Below are 18,913 nucleotides of genomic sequence, written 5' to 3' on the forward strand. Positions count from 1 at the left end.
TTTCGAAGAGTCATTATGACTTCTTATATGCAACTTACTAATCACCAAGGTGTTGGGAGTATTTCTTTTGGAAAATAATATGTATCGAGTCAAGTGACTTTATTTTTAAAAAGTGATTCCAGTCCTCCGAGAATCACTCCCAAATAAGCCCCAAGTGATTTGGTGAAGTTCAAGCTGGAAGAATTTTTACTAATCACCAAATGTTACCAAATTGTGTCTAATTTGATGACATTTCTCTTTCTTATATTGGAAAAGGTTTCCCTTCCGATTAATTAAAAAATAAAAACTTCAAAATGTTGAAATAATGACTCTACGTTATCCTAATTCACAAAAAAGTATTTTCCTAATAAACTATAGGAATCTATATTCTTCCTCTTGGGATGTTATTAGTGTCTTTGGATATAAATCCAAAAATATGAAATTATAATAAAGTATTTTCTTCATTTGTAAGTATGTAAGTGTCAAAACATAAATATTCTCTTATTAGACTGTGAAGTGATTATTGATGTTATATGAACTTGTATTTTTTTTAAATTATCTTTTTCTCCCTCTTCAATACTTCTTTTTTAAAAATCGCATCAAATGGTGGAATTCATAATTTCAAAAACTACCCCTAATTAACAAGGAGGAATGAAAACTATTTATTAAATTAGCATGGAATAGTAAATTAATATTTTTTCATATAAAAATAAAATGGATCTCCTATTGCACATGAAATATTTTACATACAATTTCTTAATATATATATATATATATATATATATATATATCACTCTGATCTCTTTGACCGCAGGGGTCCAAGAGATTGTGGTCACCCACCGTTGGATGTTAATCTAACGGTTCAAAAAAGTTTCTTAAAAGGAGTGCAAGAGTAAATGAACCGTCGAATTTACATCAAACAGTGAGTAACCACAAATTTCTTGGACCCTTGTAGTCCAAGAGATCAGGACTGATATATATATATAAAGCAAAATGCAGAGAATTGTGAAACATTTAAAATACCAGAAAATGCTCTTGATTAATCCAAACATTAAGAATTAAAATTATTAATTAAACGAGGATAATATGATAAATTCACACTTTTTCATATTAAAAAAAATTAAAATGAAAGAAAAATCAGATAATAAATCCTATTTTTATGGAACACAACTACCCATCATCTTTTTTAATTCTAAAATAAATTTCATTAAAAAAAAAAAAAGCATCTTGCAGGCTCGAAAGCGCATACGGAGAGGCTAGTATTTATAAATTTAAATTTAAATTGTTATATAAAAGGCAATTGACATGCTCAAAGGTGTGCTAAGAGGAGAAATTATAAAATACTATGGTAGTTAAAAGAAAAATAAAATTTCATGCGTTCGGGCATGCCAAGTGGCTAGTTAAGAGGAAAATAAAATCTCATGCATAAGATAAAGAAAACTTGCTTTAAAAGAAAATACTCAGGCTGGCCGTGAAATCCTTATAAAAGCTGTGGCACAAGCTATCCCCACCTATCCCATGTCTGTGTTCCTCTTTCCAGGGGGTCTTTGTAGAGAGCTGGATGGGATGCTAGCAAAATTCTGGTTGTGGGGGGACTGAAGAAAAAGATAAAATTCATTGGATTAGTTGGGCGGAGCTGGGCATGCCAAAAATGGAGGGAGGTATGGGATTTAGGAATATTCATGATTTCAACCAGGCTTTACTTGCTAAACAAGGCTGGAGACTACTGACAGATCAAAATTCTTGTTGGGCTTTGATGATGAAAAGCAGATACTTTCCTTCTTGTAACTTTCTTCAAGCTAGCAAAGGTGCTCGAGCATCGTGGGCGTGGGCTAGCTTGCTGGAGGGCAGGAAAGTGATCATAAGGGGGTCTCAATGGCAGATCTTAAATGGAACCAGGGTAAGGCTATGGGTTGATAAATGGATTCCTGTGTCGCCAGATGGCTTACTACATCCTATAAATGATGAGATAGTGGACGAATATGCTTTAGTGTCTGAAATCATTAACCCCGTCACCAAAAGTTGGGATTTATCTTCTCTCAATGGGAGAATCTCGGTTCAAGATGCTCGAAGGATAAAAGCCTTGCCTGTTGGAGGAGGTAGTGAATCTGATCGTTTGATTTGGCCTTTTAGTGTGTCTGGCTGCTACTCTGTTAAATCTGGATATAACTTGATTCATCCTTGCCACAGTCCTTCTCAAAAGCTTTTGAAAGCCTCGGGATCTCACTTTGTTTCTAAGAAGGTGTGGAAGCTCATTTGGTGTTCCCCTCTAACCCCAAAAATCAAAAACTTTTTGTGGCGTGCAGTCAAAGGGTGTCTTCCTACAAGGGCTCTCCTTTTTCGTAGGCATTTGGGCTTATCCCCATTGTGCCCGGTTTGTGAAAAAGAGCTGGAAACAATTGAGCATTTACTGTTTTTCTGTAATTGGACCGCAAGTGTCTGGTTTGGAAGTGTGCTATGCTATCGGGTTGATAGGCAAAGTATCACCACTATCGATGAGTGGCTGCTTGGAGTGATTACTAAGTTGGACAAGGAAAATTTTAATTGGGTGTGGTTTCACATCAGCTTTTTATGCTGGAGTCTATGGAGAAGCAGGTGTGCCTTTGTATTTGAAGGAAAAAATGTGTGCCCAAAACAAACAATTGCTTGGGGCAGAACTCTAGCAGTAGAACTACTGGAGCTTGTCAAGCTACATAGGCATGGTGCGGAGGAACCTAGCTCGCGGGGGTCCGAATCTATTCAGAGGTGGCTCCCTCCCCACCAAGCTACTTTTAAGCTAAATGTGGATGCGTCCTGGGACAAGAAGACTTTATTCACAGGTCTTGGAGCGGTCATTCGTGATGAGCATGGTGCTTTTATTAGGGGAGCGGGAAAGTTTAGACTAGCCTATTCTCCTATTGAAGCAGAAGCTTTTGCAGCTTTACATGGTTTGGAGGTCGCCTCAGATTTGGGTTGTATCCACCTTGAGTGTGAGTCTGATTCAAAGGAGCTGGTTCAAAGTGTTAGTGGTTGTTTTCAAAAAGGTAATTGGACAATCTACCCAATCCTTGTTGCTTTAAGGGAGAAGAGTAGACTGTTTGGCTCTTGCAGCTGGAAGTGGATTCCAAGGAAAGCAAACAGAGCAGCGGATGCTGCAGCTTTAGAAGCGAAGTGGAAGATGTGCGATGAGGTCTGGATCAGTCGACCCCCATCCTCCCTGGTTTTCGTGCTCCATAACGATGGTCTTCCTTGTCCTCCACAAGTGTAGTGTTTTTTTGTCTAGTTAGGATCTGACGCTTGCCTTCTGGGGTGGCGTCCTAGTGTGTTTTGTCCTAACTGGAACTTAGTGTCTCTTTTTCTGGTTTGGCTGGTTTGGCCTGGTACTTTGCTTTGCTGTTGTTCTTTGGGTCGTTTGTTTGGCTGCTGTGTATGGTTTGTCCTTTCCCTTTCAATGAAAGTGTGTTTCGACCCAAAAAAAAAAAATAAAAAAAAATAAATAATAATAATAACCAGCGTCGGACCCACGCAAATAGGAGCGATACGGTGGGCCGATCCGGTAAATCTCATGGCGATATCTTCCTCTAAATATCGGTTAAAACTTGGAAAATTACAATTAAAAAATAAAATAAAATAAAAAAACAGAACATATATAAAAACCTAGTCACTCGGTCGCAGACTCTCAGCTCTCCTCTTCTCTTCGTGCCTACCGTTTCTTCTTTGTTTGCAGTAAGTCCCTTCTCTGTTTCAGAGTCTTTTGAGTCTCTTTCGCGGGGGCAGTGATCAGGTGCGGCGGAGATGGATCCAGATTCGTTGGCGAAAGCATTCGTGGAGCATTACTATACGTTGTTCGACGCGAATCGCGGGGCCTTGGCGAACTTGTACCAGGAAGGTTCGATGTTGACCTTCGAAGGTCAGAAGATCCAAGGGTCACAAAACATCGTGGCCAAGCTCACAAGCCTCCCTTTCCAGCAGTGCCAGCACAGCATCACCACCGTCGATTGCCAGCCCTCTGGCCCTGCCGGCGGCATGCTCGTCTTCGTCAGCGGCAATCTCCAGCTCGCCGGTGAGCAGCATGCTCTCAAGTTCAGCCAGGTATATACTTGATTTTCCGATTTCATGTCTTCTATTTACCTGCGGCGGTTTTAGGGTTTAAGTTGTGGCTGTTTAGCTGATCTGCTGCTAATCTGTTGTGCGATCGTTGGTTCTGCTGGCTAGAATTAGAATTATGAATCTTTTAGGGTAAGATTGGAGGGGTTTTGGTGGAGGTTGGCCTCGATCTATTTAAAACTTTAGTGTGCATATACGATAGTGGAATTGCTATATTCGATTGACTGGTTTTGTTAGATTTATGAGGTATTTTTCTGTATCGGATTTGATTTTTGTCGTGATTGGATCTATTTTTATTATTTCGCGCTTCTGTAAATTTTAGTTTCAGTCCGATTTGGCCGCGTGTGCTTATATGCAGGCTGTACTTGCCGCGATACGGCATTTCTTATGCTGACAACTACCAAAGAAGGATACATGTGTGGATTTGAATATTTCTTACTTTGTTTCTTTTAAATTTTGTTCGATTTCTGCTGCTGACATGTCAATTGTCAATATTATGCTTATTTTCGATACTTCAATAGAAGATTGAATTGCTTTAATAATCCTGTTTGCTATTAAATCAACCAGCGGAACGATGCGGTCCACTTCTCTAGAAAGGAGAAACAAATTGAGGTTTTAGTGGATAATGTATGAATGTCTGCATAAAACTGCTGTTTTCTCTCTGTTGTGAAGGAATCCGCTATTGAAACCGTAGTTTTGACTAAATCATAGTTTCAATTTAATTGGGCCTAAATTATGGCAATTAAGTCCACGAAATCTGGATGTTCTAATTTCACGTTATAGAAACCTTCATTCTTGTTATATAACTTTGTTTCATTGATTGTTAATCATTGGTCGGATCGATTTATGCCTATCCGTTCTCTCTTGCCTTTAATTGCTTTGTAGGTTGTATAACGATCCTGTAGAAGATAACAATTCAAAACTGATTGATTTGCTATTCGTTTCAACAGTGTTTGTTGTAAATCAGCTCAAAACTTGGGATGGTTTTACTTTACCCAAGGATGCTACTCAGCTGGATTCCTTTTGTTTTCTGCTTCGGTCGTGATGTGTGATTAACTAGCTGTTCATGATTGTGTTGGTATATATGGTTGTTTAAAGTTGATTTGGCATGTTAATTTGGCTACTTTTACTTCCACTCATATCAGGACTGACACGCTGCAAGAGAATTCTAGCATTAAGCATCTCTCTCCGGAAAATTTCATTATTGTAAAAAAGAAAATAGCCTTCTTGCCCTGCGCTATTGGGGAAAAACCTTATTGCTGACCCGAAGTGAAGTGATGAGATTCTTCATCTTCTCTCTCTCTCTTTGCCTCTCTCCCTCCCTCCTCCTTTGGCAAATGTAGTGTGTGTGTGCTTGTGCCCCAAAAGGACAAGAGCTCCATTCTTATTCTTCTTCTTGGCTTGCATGCCAATTATAGCCATGGAGTTTCTATGAGTTCCATATTTTACTAATTTAAGCTATCTGTCTCTTGAATTAATAATATAAGCTGTGCCGAGGCGCATATCATTAGTCATTGCCTCATCAGGAGCTCAACAGTTTTTCACTTTTAGAAATCAGTACACGTGTACTGGTGCATTTTTTCAAAATTTTAGTAGGCTGTATATATCCCAGATAACTAATTAAACATCCAATTTCTCAAAATTGTTTTCAAATTTTTTTTATGTTTAGGTGTATATAATCAACTCCATCAACTCCTTCGTTAACTCATTCTAGATTCTGAGTGTTGACCGTCTTCCTTTGTTGAATCGAATTTATTCATGATTTACCAATTATGTAGGCATTTGAGCATCATGATCTTTATTATTGTAATTTTTTGTTTCGTTATGCAGTTGCTTTTACCTAATCATAGTTCTTTTTATGGTTTTCGTTTTCAGATGTTCCATTTGATGCCTACTCCACAGGGAAGCTTCTATGTGTTCAATGACATTTTCCGGTTGAACTATGCATGAAGACAAGATCATCACTCACATTCAACAATGGGTGGGAATATGTGTGCTCTCTTCCCTGCCTATTACTGTTTAGTTGTAGGGATCTCAAATGGAAAGTATGAACTTTCTTTTGGTTGGATGTTTAGTGTTCGTTGTGTTTTTTTGTGTCGCCAGAATTTAGAGATTCTTATGATTGTTATTGGTTGAATTGGAAATTTACATTGCTCTGGGTAATTATCTAAAATGAATACGGTATTGGAGGTTTGAAGATTGAAGAATGTTTCCTTGATCCAATTACTCTTTTGCCCCTTATGTTCTGTGTGTGACGTGGCATTTAAACTAATCAGATGATTTGTCTTGTGATCGGGCTGGTAATTACATCTGATGGAGATTTGGGATCATAAATACCTTCATAATGGATGAATCGATATGAATCGAATCGATTGGTCAGTGAGTGATGGTGAAGCTGTGGATGGAGTAAAACAATCTTTTGTGTTCGTTTCCATAACTTTCAATCTTGCATTGAATCAAAAATCACAAGTACGGTTCAAAGACAATATTCATCAGAAGAGGCTTGGGCAAATACGGCCACTCCTATTCTGCTTATTGACTATTTGCTGAATAAACTTTTCACAGCTCTCCTCTTCAGAATCCCATGATTAAATCCAAGGGTTTCAAAAATGTCAACCCATAAAATCGAAAGTCTCTTCTTTACTCTTTAATATTGAATCTTTGAGCCAGGGCAGATGAAAAGCAAGCAATTTGCTCAATGCTGTTCACCAGTTAGGCTCATATCTGGCAACTCCACGTGAGGGAGATCAGGAATTTGGAGACGAGGGAGAGGAGGAACCTCTTTTTGTGTTCTTCTGAGTCCTTGCCTGTCCCTTTCCCTGTGAACATGTCTCCAATGTATTTAAACGGGTGGCTCAACCCATCTTTAAATTTCCAGAGAAGGGTCACCTCAGAGGCTTGCCAAGCAACAGTGAGCACAATCATGACGGAAAGAAGCCAGTGGGTGATCGTGTTCTGTCTCTTCACCTTGTTAAGTTCTTCGATTATCTCTTCTCTATCAATTTCATCGGAGCCACCGTCGTCTCCGTCTGCTTTGTCACCACCACTCTCGCTTTTCGGCTTCGATTGATCCCCATCTGCAGAGGAAGTTAACTCTCCCGGTTTCGTTAAAGCTTCGGGTTTCTGAAGCCGCTCGTTGCCTTTTAATGACTCTACCTGTCAATAATAGTATCCAACCAGTGGGCAAAAATATTAACAGGATTCATGAATTTTATTGCCAACCCTGCAGTATATATATACTGCACAAGAAATGAAGAAATATATCGAAACAAGGCAAATAGAGTAGGTCAGAGCCGATTGTAAAAGGTCCGTGTTTGAATCCCTCCTGCCTCTCTCGTTCATAAAAAGGAAAAAGAAATCGGAAGTATGGTTCTTTTGTTTACATACATGCATAGCTTAATTAGAGAGAGAGAGAGAGAGAGAGAGAGAGAGAGAGAGAGAGAGAGTTGAGATGGGTGATTAACTAACCTGAGAGAGCAATCGGGAGAGGAGGAGGCGGTCGTCATCATCATCAACTGAGGCATCTCTGTTTTTCCTCTCCTCTAAGAGCCTCTTGATGGCCTCCTTAATCAGCTCCACGTTTTCATCTTTCGAATCCATCGCTGAGTTGTTGTTGTTGGGTCACTCTGAGATCTCATACAACACAGAGAGAAGTTCAACTCAAAACAAAACAAAGCCCCTCTTTCATTCCAGATTCTACTAACAAGCAATCAAACACCGAGTGCCAAGCTTGTCATGTCATCTTGGCATGACACGTAGCACTTGCGCCTGACGTGGCGTAAAAGTATTGGCCTTTTGGCTATATGAATGGCTAATAGTTAGTGATACGATCAGCTCTCTTTATTTTTTTATTTTATTTATCTACGATCAGAATCCGATCGGTCGACTGTCTGATAAGAATCGGGTCGGTCTACTGACTGACTGATCAGAATCTGCATGCTAAACGAGGCCAATTATAATTAAATATCAACGATTACGACAAAAAGATTATTGTCGTGAGTTCATGGGTCGGCACTCGGGATGAGCCACCGCCGTCTACAATAATATCAGTGATATCCATGTGACCAATGGGCGATTGTAGTAGAACAAACGAAAAACGACATTGACAACAACAATAACAGGAAGCAATAACAGCAACGATATAATATATATGAAAACTCATAAATCAACATCTCTTTACATCATTAACCAAGATCATTATGTACAAACCGAACCCATACTAACAACATACATCTACTATGTGATCAGTGAAATTTAGGTAAACCAATGAGCAACATAAGTTAGAAAAATTAGATGTTTGCTTCTAGGGAAACTGATACATATCAATGTCTTCTACATTGAATGTATCATCAAGGGAATTCGGTACATCTGCTTCACCACTAGTGCCACCTAGTTCAGCCTGCAAGATTAAATTGAATAGATGTTTTACATGAGTTAAATCTAAGTCCATGGAATGTTGTTTCATCAAAATCTGTGACTTGCTTGCTTACCTTAGCTTGATGGTACCTCTCCAGCATGCGATGATACTGCTGGCGTGCCTCTGGAGACTCAACCATGGACAGTACCCGCGAGACAGCCTCTTCAATGGCTCCATCCACTTTCTGTTTGCGGAACACCTTGAGAATATCTTCATCTTCACTTTCTTCACTGGACTGTGTTTCATGCCGAAAACCACGCAAACCAACTCCTTTCCTTCGCCATCTTAGTACAACTTTGTCCAGGATTCCAACAGCCCAGCAAATTACCTTGTAGTGCTTCCTGACCTGATACCCTCTCACATGCGCCTGTCAAGAAAGAAAAGTATATAATCCAATTTAGTATATAGTATTTTACTAAGTAGAATAATCTCAACATCCTGAATTTATATCCACGTGGTGCATTTGATTTAAAAAGAAAAAAAAGATGAGGGTTCCTTTTGACTCTCAATCAATCCATTATGCAACTTGATTCAACAATCGAGTAAGCTCTGCATATGGTAAATGCTAAAGCACACAGCAAATCCTAACTTCAAAATATGTGGTGCAGGATGAATTAATGGTAAATCGATTCTGCAAAAAAACTGAGGTACCTGTATCTTTACAACTTTCTGGCGAAAAGCCAGGAAATCCTTGCGACCTTTCCAGCCTCGATATTTCTTCTGAATAGATACTGCAGCTGAATTATAATCACGTGGGTTACGAAAGGCTAGCTTTGACATCGCTGAAAGCCCTTGAATGTCATCTGAACTGATACCATAATCATCTATACTAACACCAGCTTCTTTCTGTCTTCGTTTTCTGAAAGAATGTGCTCGGAAAGCAGATTGTATGCGTGCCGCAGCCTGAGCTGAATTCCGGACAGCGGCCAAGGTGTTTTTAAGTGAGGCCTGATCCTCATTGCCGTGAAGGCTTCTGTTTGAGATGCTGTTTACAGTTATTTCTGCTTCAACCTCAGCAGAGCCTTTAGAAAGCTCACTTTCTTCCAGTGTAAGGGATGACAGATGGCTAGTTAATGAGACCTCTGAAAGATAGCCTGCAAGTCCCTTATGCCCACTGATGGCTGCAATAGATGCCGGAGTTTTGCCAATTGGATCTTGGGAATTGGGATCCGTCACTGCTCCAGCTGATGCACCGGAAGCTATAAGTACAGCAACCATCTTTTCCCTGTTAAAATAAGGAAATTTGAATGATGCACCACAAGAGCTATAGCCTATATGAGATTTTTTTGTCTTCGCTATTTCCTTGCCTAATTTTGGATTGATGAAACAAGTATTTGAAATACGTAAGTGTAACCCTTTGTCCTAGTTTTGTTGAAATATTAACGTGTTATGCAAGTGAAATGAAACACATTCACTAAATATCCCAACAACCCATGTGTATCACTCCTTTGCTCTTTTGGACAAGGAATAACCCCAAAGAAAAAAAGGAAAGCTTTGTTACCTTCCAAAACGAGCGGCCCAATGCAGAGCAGTCCATCCATTTATGTCACGGAAATTAATATTGACTCCACAACTTAGTATTGAGTTTAAGGCCCACTCAAAGCCCAAACCAGCAACCATGTGTATTATCCCTTGCTCTTTCTTGGACAAGGAACAACCTGTCTGGTCAAGTCCATGGGATCTGGAAGAAAGCCATTGCTGCAACTTGTCTTTCAAAAGCTCTTCCAAAAGCCAATATATGTTACTAGATGCACTTCCATTGCCGAGTAATAAAGCCTCAATGATACTATCCCACGAATCATCGTCAGCTTTCAATCTCCTCAGGGTCTCAGGTTCAACACTATCTCTGTTCCGCATTGATGAATCAGACATGAGCATTTGAACAAACCTGACAAGTAATAACAGCTCTTCAGCACTCTTGGTAGTTTCTGTTGGAGGCAAGTTATTAGTACCACTACTGCTCTTAACTCGATACTCAAACTCTCTGACTTCACTGCAGGACACCCGGTTGCCTGAAGTAATGCAGATAGTCACCTTCCCAAAAAGGTGAGGAGGAGCTTCACAATGGAGTACACCGTCCTGAATGATCTGAGCAGGGACTTCAATGTCACCAAACATACAACTCCATGCAGATTCTGATGGATCACACAGAAAAGATCCAACAATTATGACCTGCATCAAGCAACGTGGGCTTTAAGTTTAATCTTAAACTACAAAAAACAAAAGCTCTACAAAGGAACCTTTTTTTTTTATAGGGAAAAACAAATCCAAGGGAGAATCTATCGAATTAGGACTTTGTTATAAGGTGGATACTCAACAGTTCTCTGCATTGTCACTTGGCCAATTTTTTAAATTTAAAAAAAGAAGTAAATATCACATTAAAAAAGAAAAAGGCTGCTTGGCCTAAAATGCACACAAGACAGTACCCATGAACATGACTGGTTTTAATTATAGTTTTTTATACTGATCAGATCATACGTTGATTGCAGCTTAAATCAAAATTACAGTATTAACTCATTATTTTCTTACAGACAATGTAAGATCAACATTCCAAGTTGATTTTTGTAGAGTTCATTTTGGTCCGAGGGACCAATAAAAAGTCAAGCATAGACAGGCTACCCTTACAAGACCAGGGTATTTGGTTTCTGAAACAGTTTAGATTAGACAGATTGTTGTACTGGATTATTGGTAATTCTGATATCCGGTCATCAAGATCTGGACTAATAACTCAAACTTTTAGTAGCATAAAAAGCACCTGGTGGAAAATATTCGCTAGGATCTGATAGTGACAGGCTTTATTCAGTGATTTAGTTCAGGTTAACATATCCAACTTTTCCTTACTGATTTGTAGTATAATGATCATATGAAAAAAGGTGAAGCAGAGAATGAACTGTTTAGATAAGGACTCCATTAAGGACCAGAGACATGAAGATTGATTCAGAAATGCTCCAGAAAATTATAAAACAAGCAAGGGGAACATTATGGGAGTACTACTTCCATTTTAGCCAAATGATTATTCTAAGGAGCATTACCAGACATAGTATGACGCGAAACATACCTTTGTAGCCTCAGTGGCATAACCCCATTCTGGAGAAATTTCCCGAATTGTAAACTTTTGCTTTTGTGCAACAGTCAAACTGATATCTGAATCAAGAGTTCCAGTCTGGCCTTGCTCAAACAACGATGTATAATAGTCTGAATGTGTTCCCATCGCAGAAGAACATGGAGAAAGCTTGAAACTGTCAACTTCTTCAGGCAGTGACAAAGAAACTGATAACACATGAAACTTGTCAGAGTCTGAAAAATATTTAGTAGGTGCTAAAAGACGTGTTAAACCAATTTTCCTAATGAGAAAAGGAAATCATACAGTTTTTAACATTAGTTCCGTCTGAATTTAACCACTGACAATGCTCCTGACCTTCAGTTGGTCCACTCCTGAAAGAAGATGGCAACTTTTCCTGTTGCAATTAACATAAAGAGGTTAATGCCATCTCAGACACATGGGACCAAGCCATTCATAAAAGACATACAAAATTTAAGCAGCCAAAATCCATTAACAATCTCTAGAAATATATCTGAGTAAAAGTGTAATAAATGGGGACAAAAACAAAGAACGGTATGTAATACTTGGTAATACTCACATTTGTGTCCAATTCATATAAGCATTTCTCCTTGGGCTCTACAACTGATGAAGGCTTACATGAATCCAGAACCTCTTTCCAAGGTGCAGATTCTTTGTTTCTATCTGCAAATTCCTGACCAATGAATTGACTATGTTCACCACTATTGTTTGCATTACCTTGCATCTGAGCACGTCCACCATAGAACTGATCATGTACAACATATTCTGGTCCATGGAAGGCAGTAAACTGATCCTGATTGGTCATATCACTATGGTCTTCCAGGATATCCGAACCATTTGTATCATCCAAAAATTCATTGAACCTGTCCATGATATCTGAATTTGGATTATCATCGACAAATTCATTGAAGCTGTCCTCATTCAAACTTAACTGCTCCTCGAGCCGTCGCAAAGCTTGACTAACATCAAACTTAGCTGAACTATCTGACTCCCCAGTTCCATATAACTTATCTGGGTTCTCCCTTCCATTTTTCTTGATGGCTACATCTGAATTAACTTCTACAGAACCTGGACTTGATAAATTCTGATAAGGTTCATGTAAATCACTAATCATGGAGATAGAGCCCCTATTTTGAGTAGTCTTATCACTCGGACTATTGCTGAAGGAAGAAGAGGATACTGGTGATTGTGCAAAAGTTCCAGTACTGGACTTTCCCTGAAATGCAGCATTGCAAGCAGGGATGTCAATTCAAAACTAAAGCGACAGACCAAAGACTGCTTGTGCATCTTTGCTTTAAAAAAATTCTACACACGGTGTGAAGTAGTGAGATATGCTTGTTTATAATCAGGTCCTAAAGACTCACCTCGCTAATTTCTCTATAATGCACAAGAACAATGTGCTCATATGCCCTGCCAAAAGGATGATAATAAATTGTCAAAAATCTTTTCCATATATGTTATTCCTAACATATGCTAAAGCCTAACCGATACGAATATAAATGGATGGAAACAGCATCGAGCCTGCGACATGTTATGACAAAACCATATTCCTACTTTTATCTCAATGGAAGTTAGATGTAAATTAAATACATGTGCATAATAATTATGTCAAAAGCAGACATTTTACAAAAAACTTAATTATATAAGGAAATCGATGATAATTATAAAGGTACTCACGGATCTAGCATCCAGTAGCTACGTCTCTGAAAATTTGGGTTGTCCTCTCCATGTGCGTAATAACAATTTAAAGTTTCAGCATTTCCGACCTAATCATGCATAAGAAATGTCATTACTCAAACTGATATATGGGAATAAATTGACCTCAGTACTAACCCCATTAGCTTAGTGCAAAAACATAAACAGAGCAAAATAAAGTAGGAACTTTTTCAGAATAGAAAAAAACTTCATCGAGCCACTGAACCATTCTAACAAATACCTTACTCATTTCATAACTACCCACACCAAAAAAAAAAATACTGTTCAGTGCAATAAGGAAGGACCTTTTTCACAAAAGAAAGCATTTAGGATAACAGAATAGACTGCTTCAACAAACCTTAAGTCGTTCATGTGCTTCACCAACGGTTCTTCCATCCTTCTTTTTACGCCAGTGGTGCCCGTCTCTACGGAAGAACCGAAGGACCCTCTTGTTAAATAGAAACAAAGATCCACCTGTTACAAAACCACAAAAAGGTAGGGCATATGAATTTATACGCAGTGGATGTAACAACAAGGATAGGGATACCAATATGCCACCCTAATACAATACCAAAAGGAGACTTACTACTAGGCTGTTGAGGGGGCTCTGGGGCGAGCTTGAACTTTTCATGGTTCTGTAATATGTAGAGCACTTCCGCAGGCTTCAGCCAACGGGTTTGAGCTTCTTGAAACAAATCATTAATATTATACCCTGAGAACATACGCATAATAGTACACATGTCAAACAGTTTCCAATTGACAACTTATAATGGCCGTTAACCATAGTTTACAAAGACACTGATTGCAACGTAGCACAGGCTTTATATAAGATCATAGAATCCCAGGAAAACAGAGCTATCAGACATTAAGACACAATTTAAAACAAAAATGAAATTATTTGCAGCAGGATAGACTTAAAACTGATGTTCCAAATTAGATTAACTACAAGATAAACCAAACACAGCCGAATCACATTTGAACCGTTACTTCATTTCATTCAGAAAGAAATGAACCAAGACAAAGTGCAAATTCTAATGGTTGTAAACAATCTTTAAATAAAAAAACCAGTCAACAGGCCCAAATGCCCTGATTATAAACATGAAAGGGGTCAGAAAATTTCCAAATCTATCTATATAAACAGTGCATTTTCAGACTCAAATTCAACCAAAAAACTAGTAATTTTGTAATTTTCTTTTCTTTCTGACTGTAAGTGAACAAGCTCGCGATCCTACGTACCTGATTGCATCATATTCAGTGATTGTCGAAAAATCAAAACTTGACCACGAACTGCAGAAAAAGCGTTTGACTTGTGCTCATTTGCGTCGACAAGGACGACACTTCACTCAAATCTACAAGAAGCAAATTAAAGAGTTGAGCTTCGGAAAGGGACGAAATCCGGGTCGGGCTGACGGTTAAATATACCTGAACCGGATCACAGGTGAGCCCGTTGTTCGCCGAGTGCAGTGCTGGAGCTTGGAGCTTCGGCTTCAAAAGCAAAATAATCGACAGAGACAGCGCGACCAAGACCAAGTGTATTGTAAACGAAACGACCACCAGGAAGTCGAGGACGAAGGAGGGGTAAGCAAAGAAGGAGCGAATTACTATCCTGTGCTACCTGCCTCTACGAAGCTTCGTGCTCCGATGACGTGGCAAAAACTAATTGGCCAGCTGAAAATCTTGCCATTGCTTCAAAGTTGGAAACTTCACGGTACGGGTCGTGAGTCGTGAGTGCCTATGTCTAGACCGCTGATGGTGTAATTACCTAGTATGATGGACAGATCAGAACAGCCGCGGCATATCCCACGAAGCAGAGGAATAGATGGGTAGGTGGGGACAACGTTCCTTCCAACTGCGGAAGGGAAGGTTGTTTTCGTCATTTAACATAGTAGTACTAAGATAGGTGACAGCAATTTCAGCTGCGTTAATAATTTTTTATTTTTTTGGTCACGAGATATTTTTAATTGATAAAATAGAAAACGTGGAAAAGGTGCCGTGCTCGCATATTCCTCTCCTGACTCCTGAGTTCCGTTCGTTGAGTGAGTGCATAAAATATCACCCACATTTTTCATTTGTTTTGTGTGTGCGGCGGCACATATTTTGACTGAGAATGAAAGAGCATAGGGAAGCAAGCAAGCAGCAGGTACATCCAAGAGACGGAGAAAGAGGTTATGGATATAAAGGAGCGGGGTTGTAACTTGTATGTGTGGTTGGGATTAAATTGTGAGGCGGCTGCTTTGGATGGTTTTGGATATTGGTTGAGATAGGAAAAGAGGATTGGGCCCTTGGCATACATGCATTTCATTCCATTTGTTTTGTATCGATGGAGACTTGTTTTAGTGGTAGAGTATTTACTTGACGTATTCGTCTTATTTATTGATGTACAAAATATTAGCCATGTAGGTTAGAGCTAGGGCTGGGCTCGCTTTGAGTTGGTTTGGTTTTGGGCTCAACCTGACACCGAATTGTAGGTTTCGGTTTGGCTATTTTGAAAACCGAAACCAAATCATAATTGATGAAAACCGACCACTTGCTAACCTGGACTTGTGGTTTGGTTTGGTTCGATTTCGGTTTTTTGGCTCTGTGAGAGAGAGAGAGAGAGAGAGAGAGAGAGAGAAGAAGAAGAAGAAGAAATAAAAGCGATAGAGAGGAGAAGAAGAAAAAAAAAGAGGGAGCGACGGAGAAGAAGAAGAAGAAGAAGAGGAGAAAAAGAAAAGAGAGAGAAGAAGAAGAAGAATGAAAAAAGAAGAGGGAGACGGGGAGAGAGAGTCAAGACAAATATAAGAAGAATGAGAAGAAAAAAAATAGAGAGAGATGAAGACAAGATAAACGGAGAGATTGAGAGAGAAGAAAAAGAAAAGATTGAAACTATGTATTATATATCTATATATACATATATTTTTTATAATAATATTATATATAATATTTTTTAATATCTTTGGTTTGGTTTGGTTAAACTGTGGTTTTGAATATTGCAAACCGTACATCGAACCATATATTTCGGTTTGGTTTAGGTTCAAACCGATGACCCAAAAAAAAAAAAAAATCGACCCAATCCAACCCATCGGTTTGGTTTGGGCGATTTGGCCAAGTTTCGAGTCCAAATGTCCAGCCCTAGTTAGAGCTCTTTCTAATGGGAGGAAAAGGAAAATACTTCCCTCCTTATCAGGTAAGTAAAAGGTCCCACATTTATGCTAACAGCGGTGAGATATGTTTGCAGAAGTTTTTCTTTTTGTGTTTTTGAAAAATTATTTTTGTATATATGTCAAATTGTAATTCACAGTAAAAATGAATATCTCCTTACAGGTAAAAAGACAAGTAATATCAAGAAGAAAACAGGGGTTAGTTTGCTGGGATTTTGACATTTGTAAAATGACGGACCAACAACCCAAGTGGTGGTCCAATTGAATCATGCTACAACACTTTTACCCAAAAGAAGAAAAAGAAAAGACATGATAACAAAATATTATTATAAGGTAGCATTATTTCGACCCAAAAAAAAAAAAAGAAGGTAGCATTATCATGGAGAGTTGAGAATCAGAAGAGGACAATTTGTTGCCGGTCACAAATTGACTTTCTGTGGTCGGGGCTATCCTGTGGAAATGAAAACCGTTGGCTTTGGTACTAGGTAGCATTTCCATGCTGACAATTGGTGAAATACAAGTGGTACTTATTAAAAGGAAGAAGAAAAAAAAAAAATCCCATAATTATGACCAGAAGCTGGTGTCCACTCCGTACAGAAACTATTGGGACACCATAGTCTATAATGTATTAGTTGGTGTTCAAAGTGGCTAGCTGCTAGCTCTAGGGTAGTTTCCATTATCAAATAATAAGCTCCTTTTTATTTATTTATCGCTTTTTGGTTAAGATAGAGTTAAGAGGGTTGTGTTGGCGTGACTTGTGGACAATTGACTTTCTTTCTTTACACACCAAGGATTCTCATTATAATTGTATTTAATTTACTTTAATTCTTGATTTTCTACTGTAAATAGAAATATGAATTTATTATTTATTTGGCTACTAAGACTTTGTTATAGTATAAATATGACCTCGTACAAGGAGGGGAATATACATAAAATTTCCAAACCACATTCAACACACACACTCCCTTATTATAGGAGCTCCCAATCCCCTATCAAAAGGCTAAACCAACAAAGGAAAAAAAGGGAAACCAAGCCCAATTAACCCATGATGAATATTATTGGACTGACATCTTCATTTCCTCAGTGTGAGCCCAACCCAATGGAAAAAGATAATAATAAACAAAAAATGGAAAGAAAAAAAACTGGAGGAGGAGGAGCTCTTGTATAATTGTGTTAGTGATGGCCCAGCAGCATTAAATGGGAAAGAAGCCTAACAAGCAACCAATACTTGACTCAGTGGCTCTTATTCCTTGTCACATGGCGAAAACAGAGAGACTAGAAAGAAACACACAAACACAAATGGGACGGCGGAGAGTGAATCCAAGTGACTTGTTTTCCCAAGCCTCCGCCCCACACACTCTCTTCTCTCTTTATCTCTTTTCCAATTCACTTCCAGTCAGCCAGTCAGTGTTTGTTTTCTTCCAATCAAAGTCTTCTTCTCTTCTGCATATATAAACTTACAACCCCCAAATCCAAACCTACCATTTCTCATTGCAGCAGTTTTGGTACCAACCTAACTTCCTCTGTTCCAGCAGAACATAGACTGAGAGAGAGAGAGAGAGAGAGAGTTTTAGGGATGTCTGATTGGGGCCCGGTGTTTGTGGCAGTGGTTCTGTTTGTGCTGTTGTCTCCAGGTCTGCTTTTCCAGTTGCCTGGGCGCCATGGCTGCGTGGAGTTTGGGAGCTTTCAAACTAGTGGTGCAGCCATCATGGTTCACTCCCTCCTCTACTTTGCTCTCATTTGCGTCTTCTTGTTGGCCATCAAGGTCCATTTTTACCTTGGTTAACTCTTTACCAGCTCCTCTGTTTTTGTGGTGAAAATGGGACACCAAGGAAACAAGAAGAAAATGTGGCCAACTTTGTTTTGAACAGAACAGAGTCCGAGGAATAATTATTCTGTTTGGCTTCCATTGTAACTTGTTAATTACAGTTAATGTTGTGTTTGTGAACTAAAGATTGTTTAGTACTAATATCTAAGTGAGGCTTTGATCAATTGAAAAATTTGTGTTCTTTGTGCCATGTTTTCACTGGCTTGTGGTTACTGCTTAAGGGCTATAGACTTCGTGATCACCAAGTTATGTTCTTGCTGAATGAAATTACATTTACTGGTTTTAGGTTGTGAAATTAAACTAGTGGTAACGTCTTGGATGATTGTAGTTTGGATTTTGGATCACTGGATATGCTTATTTCATTGCTGATTGGCTTAGCTCACTCATGGATAAAGCGCAGCCTCCAATGAGAGTGGAGGTGGTCCATGTATTATTGTAAACCTTAAGATTTCAACAACAACAACAACAACAAAACATATATATATATATATAAAGGATCTCTCAAATAAGATTATTTGAGAGATATCTTTGTAGGACCTACTCTATTGTATTTCACTAATCCAAAGTGTCTATTTTGTAGATATTTATTTAAAGATCATCTCTATAAAAAATCACATGAATCGATATTATTTGACCACTCAATTAAATTATTGAAATTTTAGATCTTTGTTGAAGAGTATTCATTT

General features: G+C 38.7%; 4 protein-coding genes across 5 annotated transcripts; 2 read left to right on the top strand and 2 right to left on the bottom strand.

Annotated features, from left to right (window-relative positions):
• The first annotated feature begins 3,631 nt into the window (after positions 1–3,631).
• NTF2A (nuclear transport factor 2A) lies at positions 3,632–6,272 on the top strand. The gene is made up of 2 exons (XM_008223961.2): positions 3,632–4,050; positions 5,941–6,272. Exons 1-2 carry the CDS (start codon positions 3,754–3,756, stop codon positions 6,013–6,015), a joined length of 372 nt encoding a protein of 123 aa, XP_008222183.1. The 5' UTR covers positions 3,632–3,753; the 3' UTR covers positions 6,016–6,272.
• Positions 6,273–6,553: 281 nt separating this feature from the next.
• Positions 6,554–7,776, bottom strand: LOC103322086 (uncharacterized). Its single transcript, XM_008223962.3, is given in 3 exon segments — positions 6,554–6,855; positions 6,858–7,221; positions 7,534–7,776. Coding segments are annotated over 3 exon segments (591 nt in total). The 5' UTR covers positions 7,666–7,776; the 3' UTR covers positions 6,554–6,760.
• Positions 7,777–8,180: 404 nt separating this feature from the next.
• LOC103322088 (Calmodulin-binding transcription activator protein with CG-1 and Ankyrin domain) lies at positions 8,181–15,077 on the bottom strand. 2 transcript variants are annotated; one of them, XM_008223964.2, is made up of 13 exons: positions 14,682–15,077; positions 14,496–14,608; positions 13,846–13,971; positions 13,618–13,733; positions 13,242–13,330; positions 12,929–12,974; positions 12,124–12,780; positions 11,850–11,940; positions 11,541–11,752; positions 9,984–10,654; positions 9,134–9,707; positions 8,556–8,849; positions 8,181–8,464 (listed from the first exon to the last, which is right to left on the bottom strand). In XM_008223964.2, the coding sequence occupies exons 2-13, from the start codon at positions 14,506–14,508 to the stop codon at positions 8,369–8,371; spliced, it is 2,985 nt and encodes a 994-aa protein (XP_008222186.2). In that variant the 5' UTR covers positions 14,509–14,608; positions 14,682–15,077; the 3' UTR covers positions 8,181–8,368. The 2 variants fall into 2 exon arrangements, with proteins under 2 accessions (XP_008222186.2, XP_088900771.1); XM_089044645.1 differs by lacking the exons at positions 14,496–14,608; positions 14,682–15,077 and having other exon boundaries at positions 13,846–14,002.
• Positions 15,078–17,588: 2,511 nt separating this feature from the next.
• LOC103322089 (uncharacterized) lies at positions 17,589–18,417 on the top strand. The gene has a single exon (XM_008223965.3). It carries the CDS (start codon positions 17,976–17,978, stop codon positions 18,183–18,185), a length of 210 nt encoding a protein of 69 aa, XP_008222187.1. The 5' UTR covers positions 17,589–17,975; the 3' UTR covers positions 18,186–18,417.
• Positions 18,418–18,913: the final 496 nt, after the last annotated feature.

This window comes from Prunus mume, linkage group LG2 (assembly GCF_029339155.1).
Source record: "Prunus mume cultivar Tortuosa linkage group LG2, ASM2933915v1, whole genome shotgun sequence".
NCBI lineage: Eukaryota > Viridiplantae > Streptophyta > Magnoliopsida > Rosales > Rosaceae > Prunus > Prunus mume.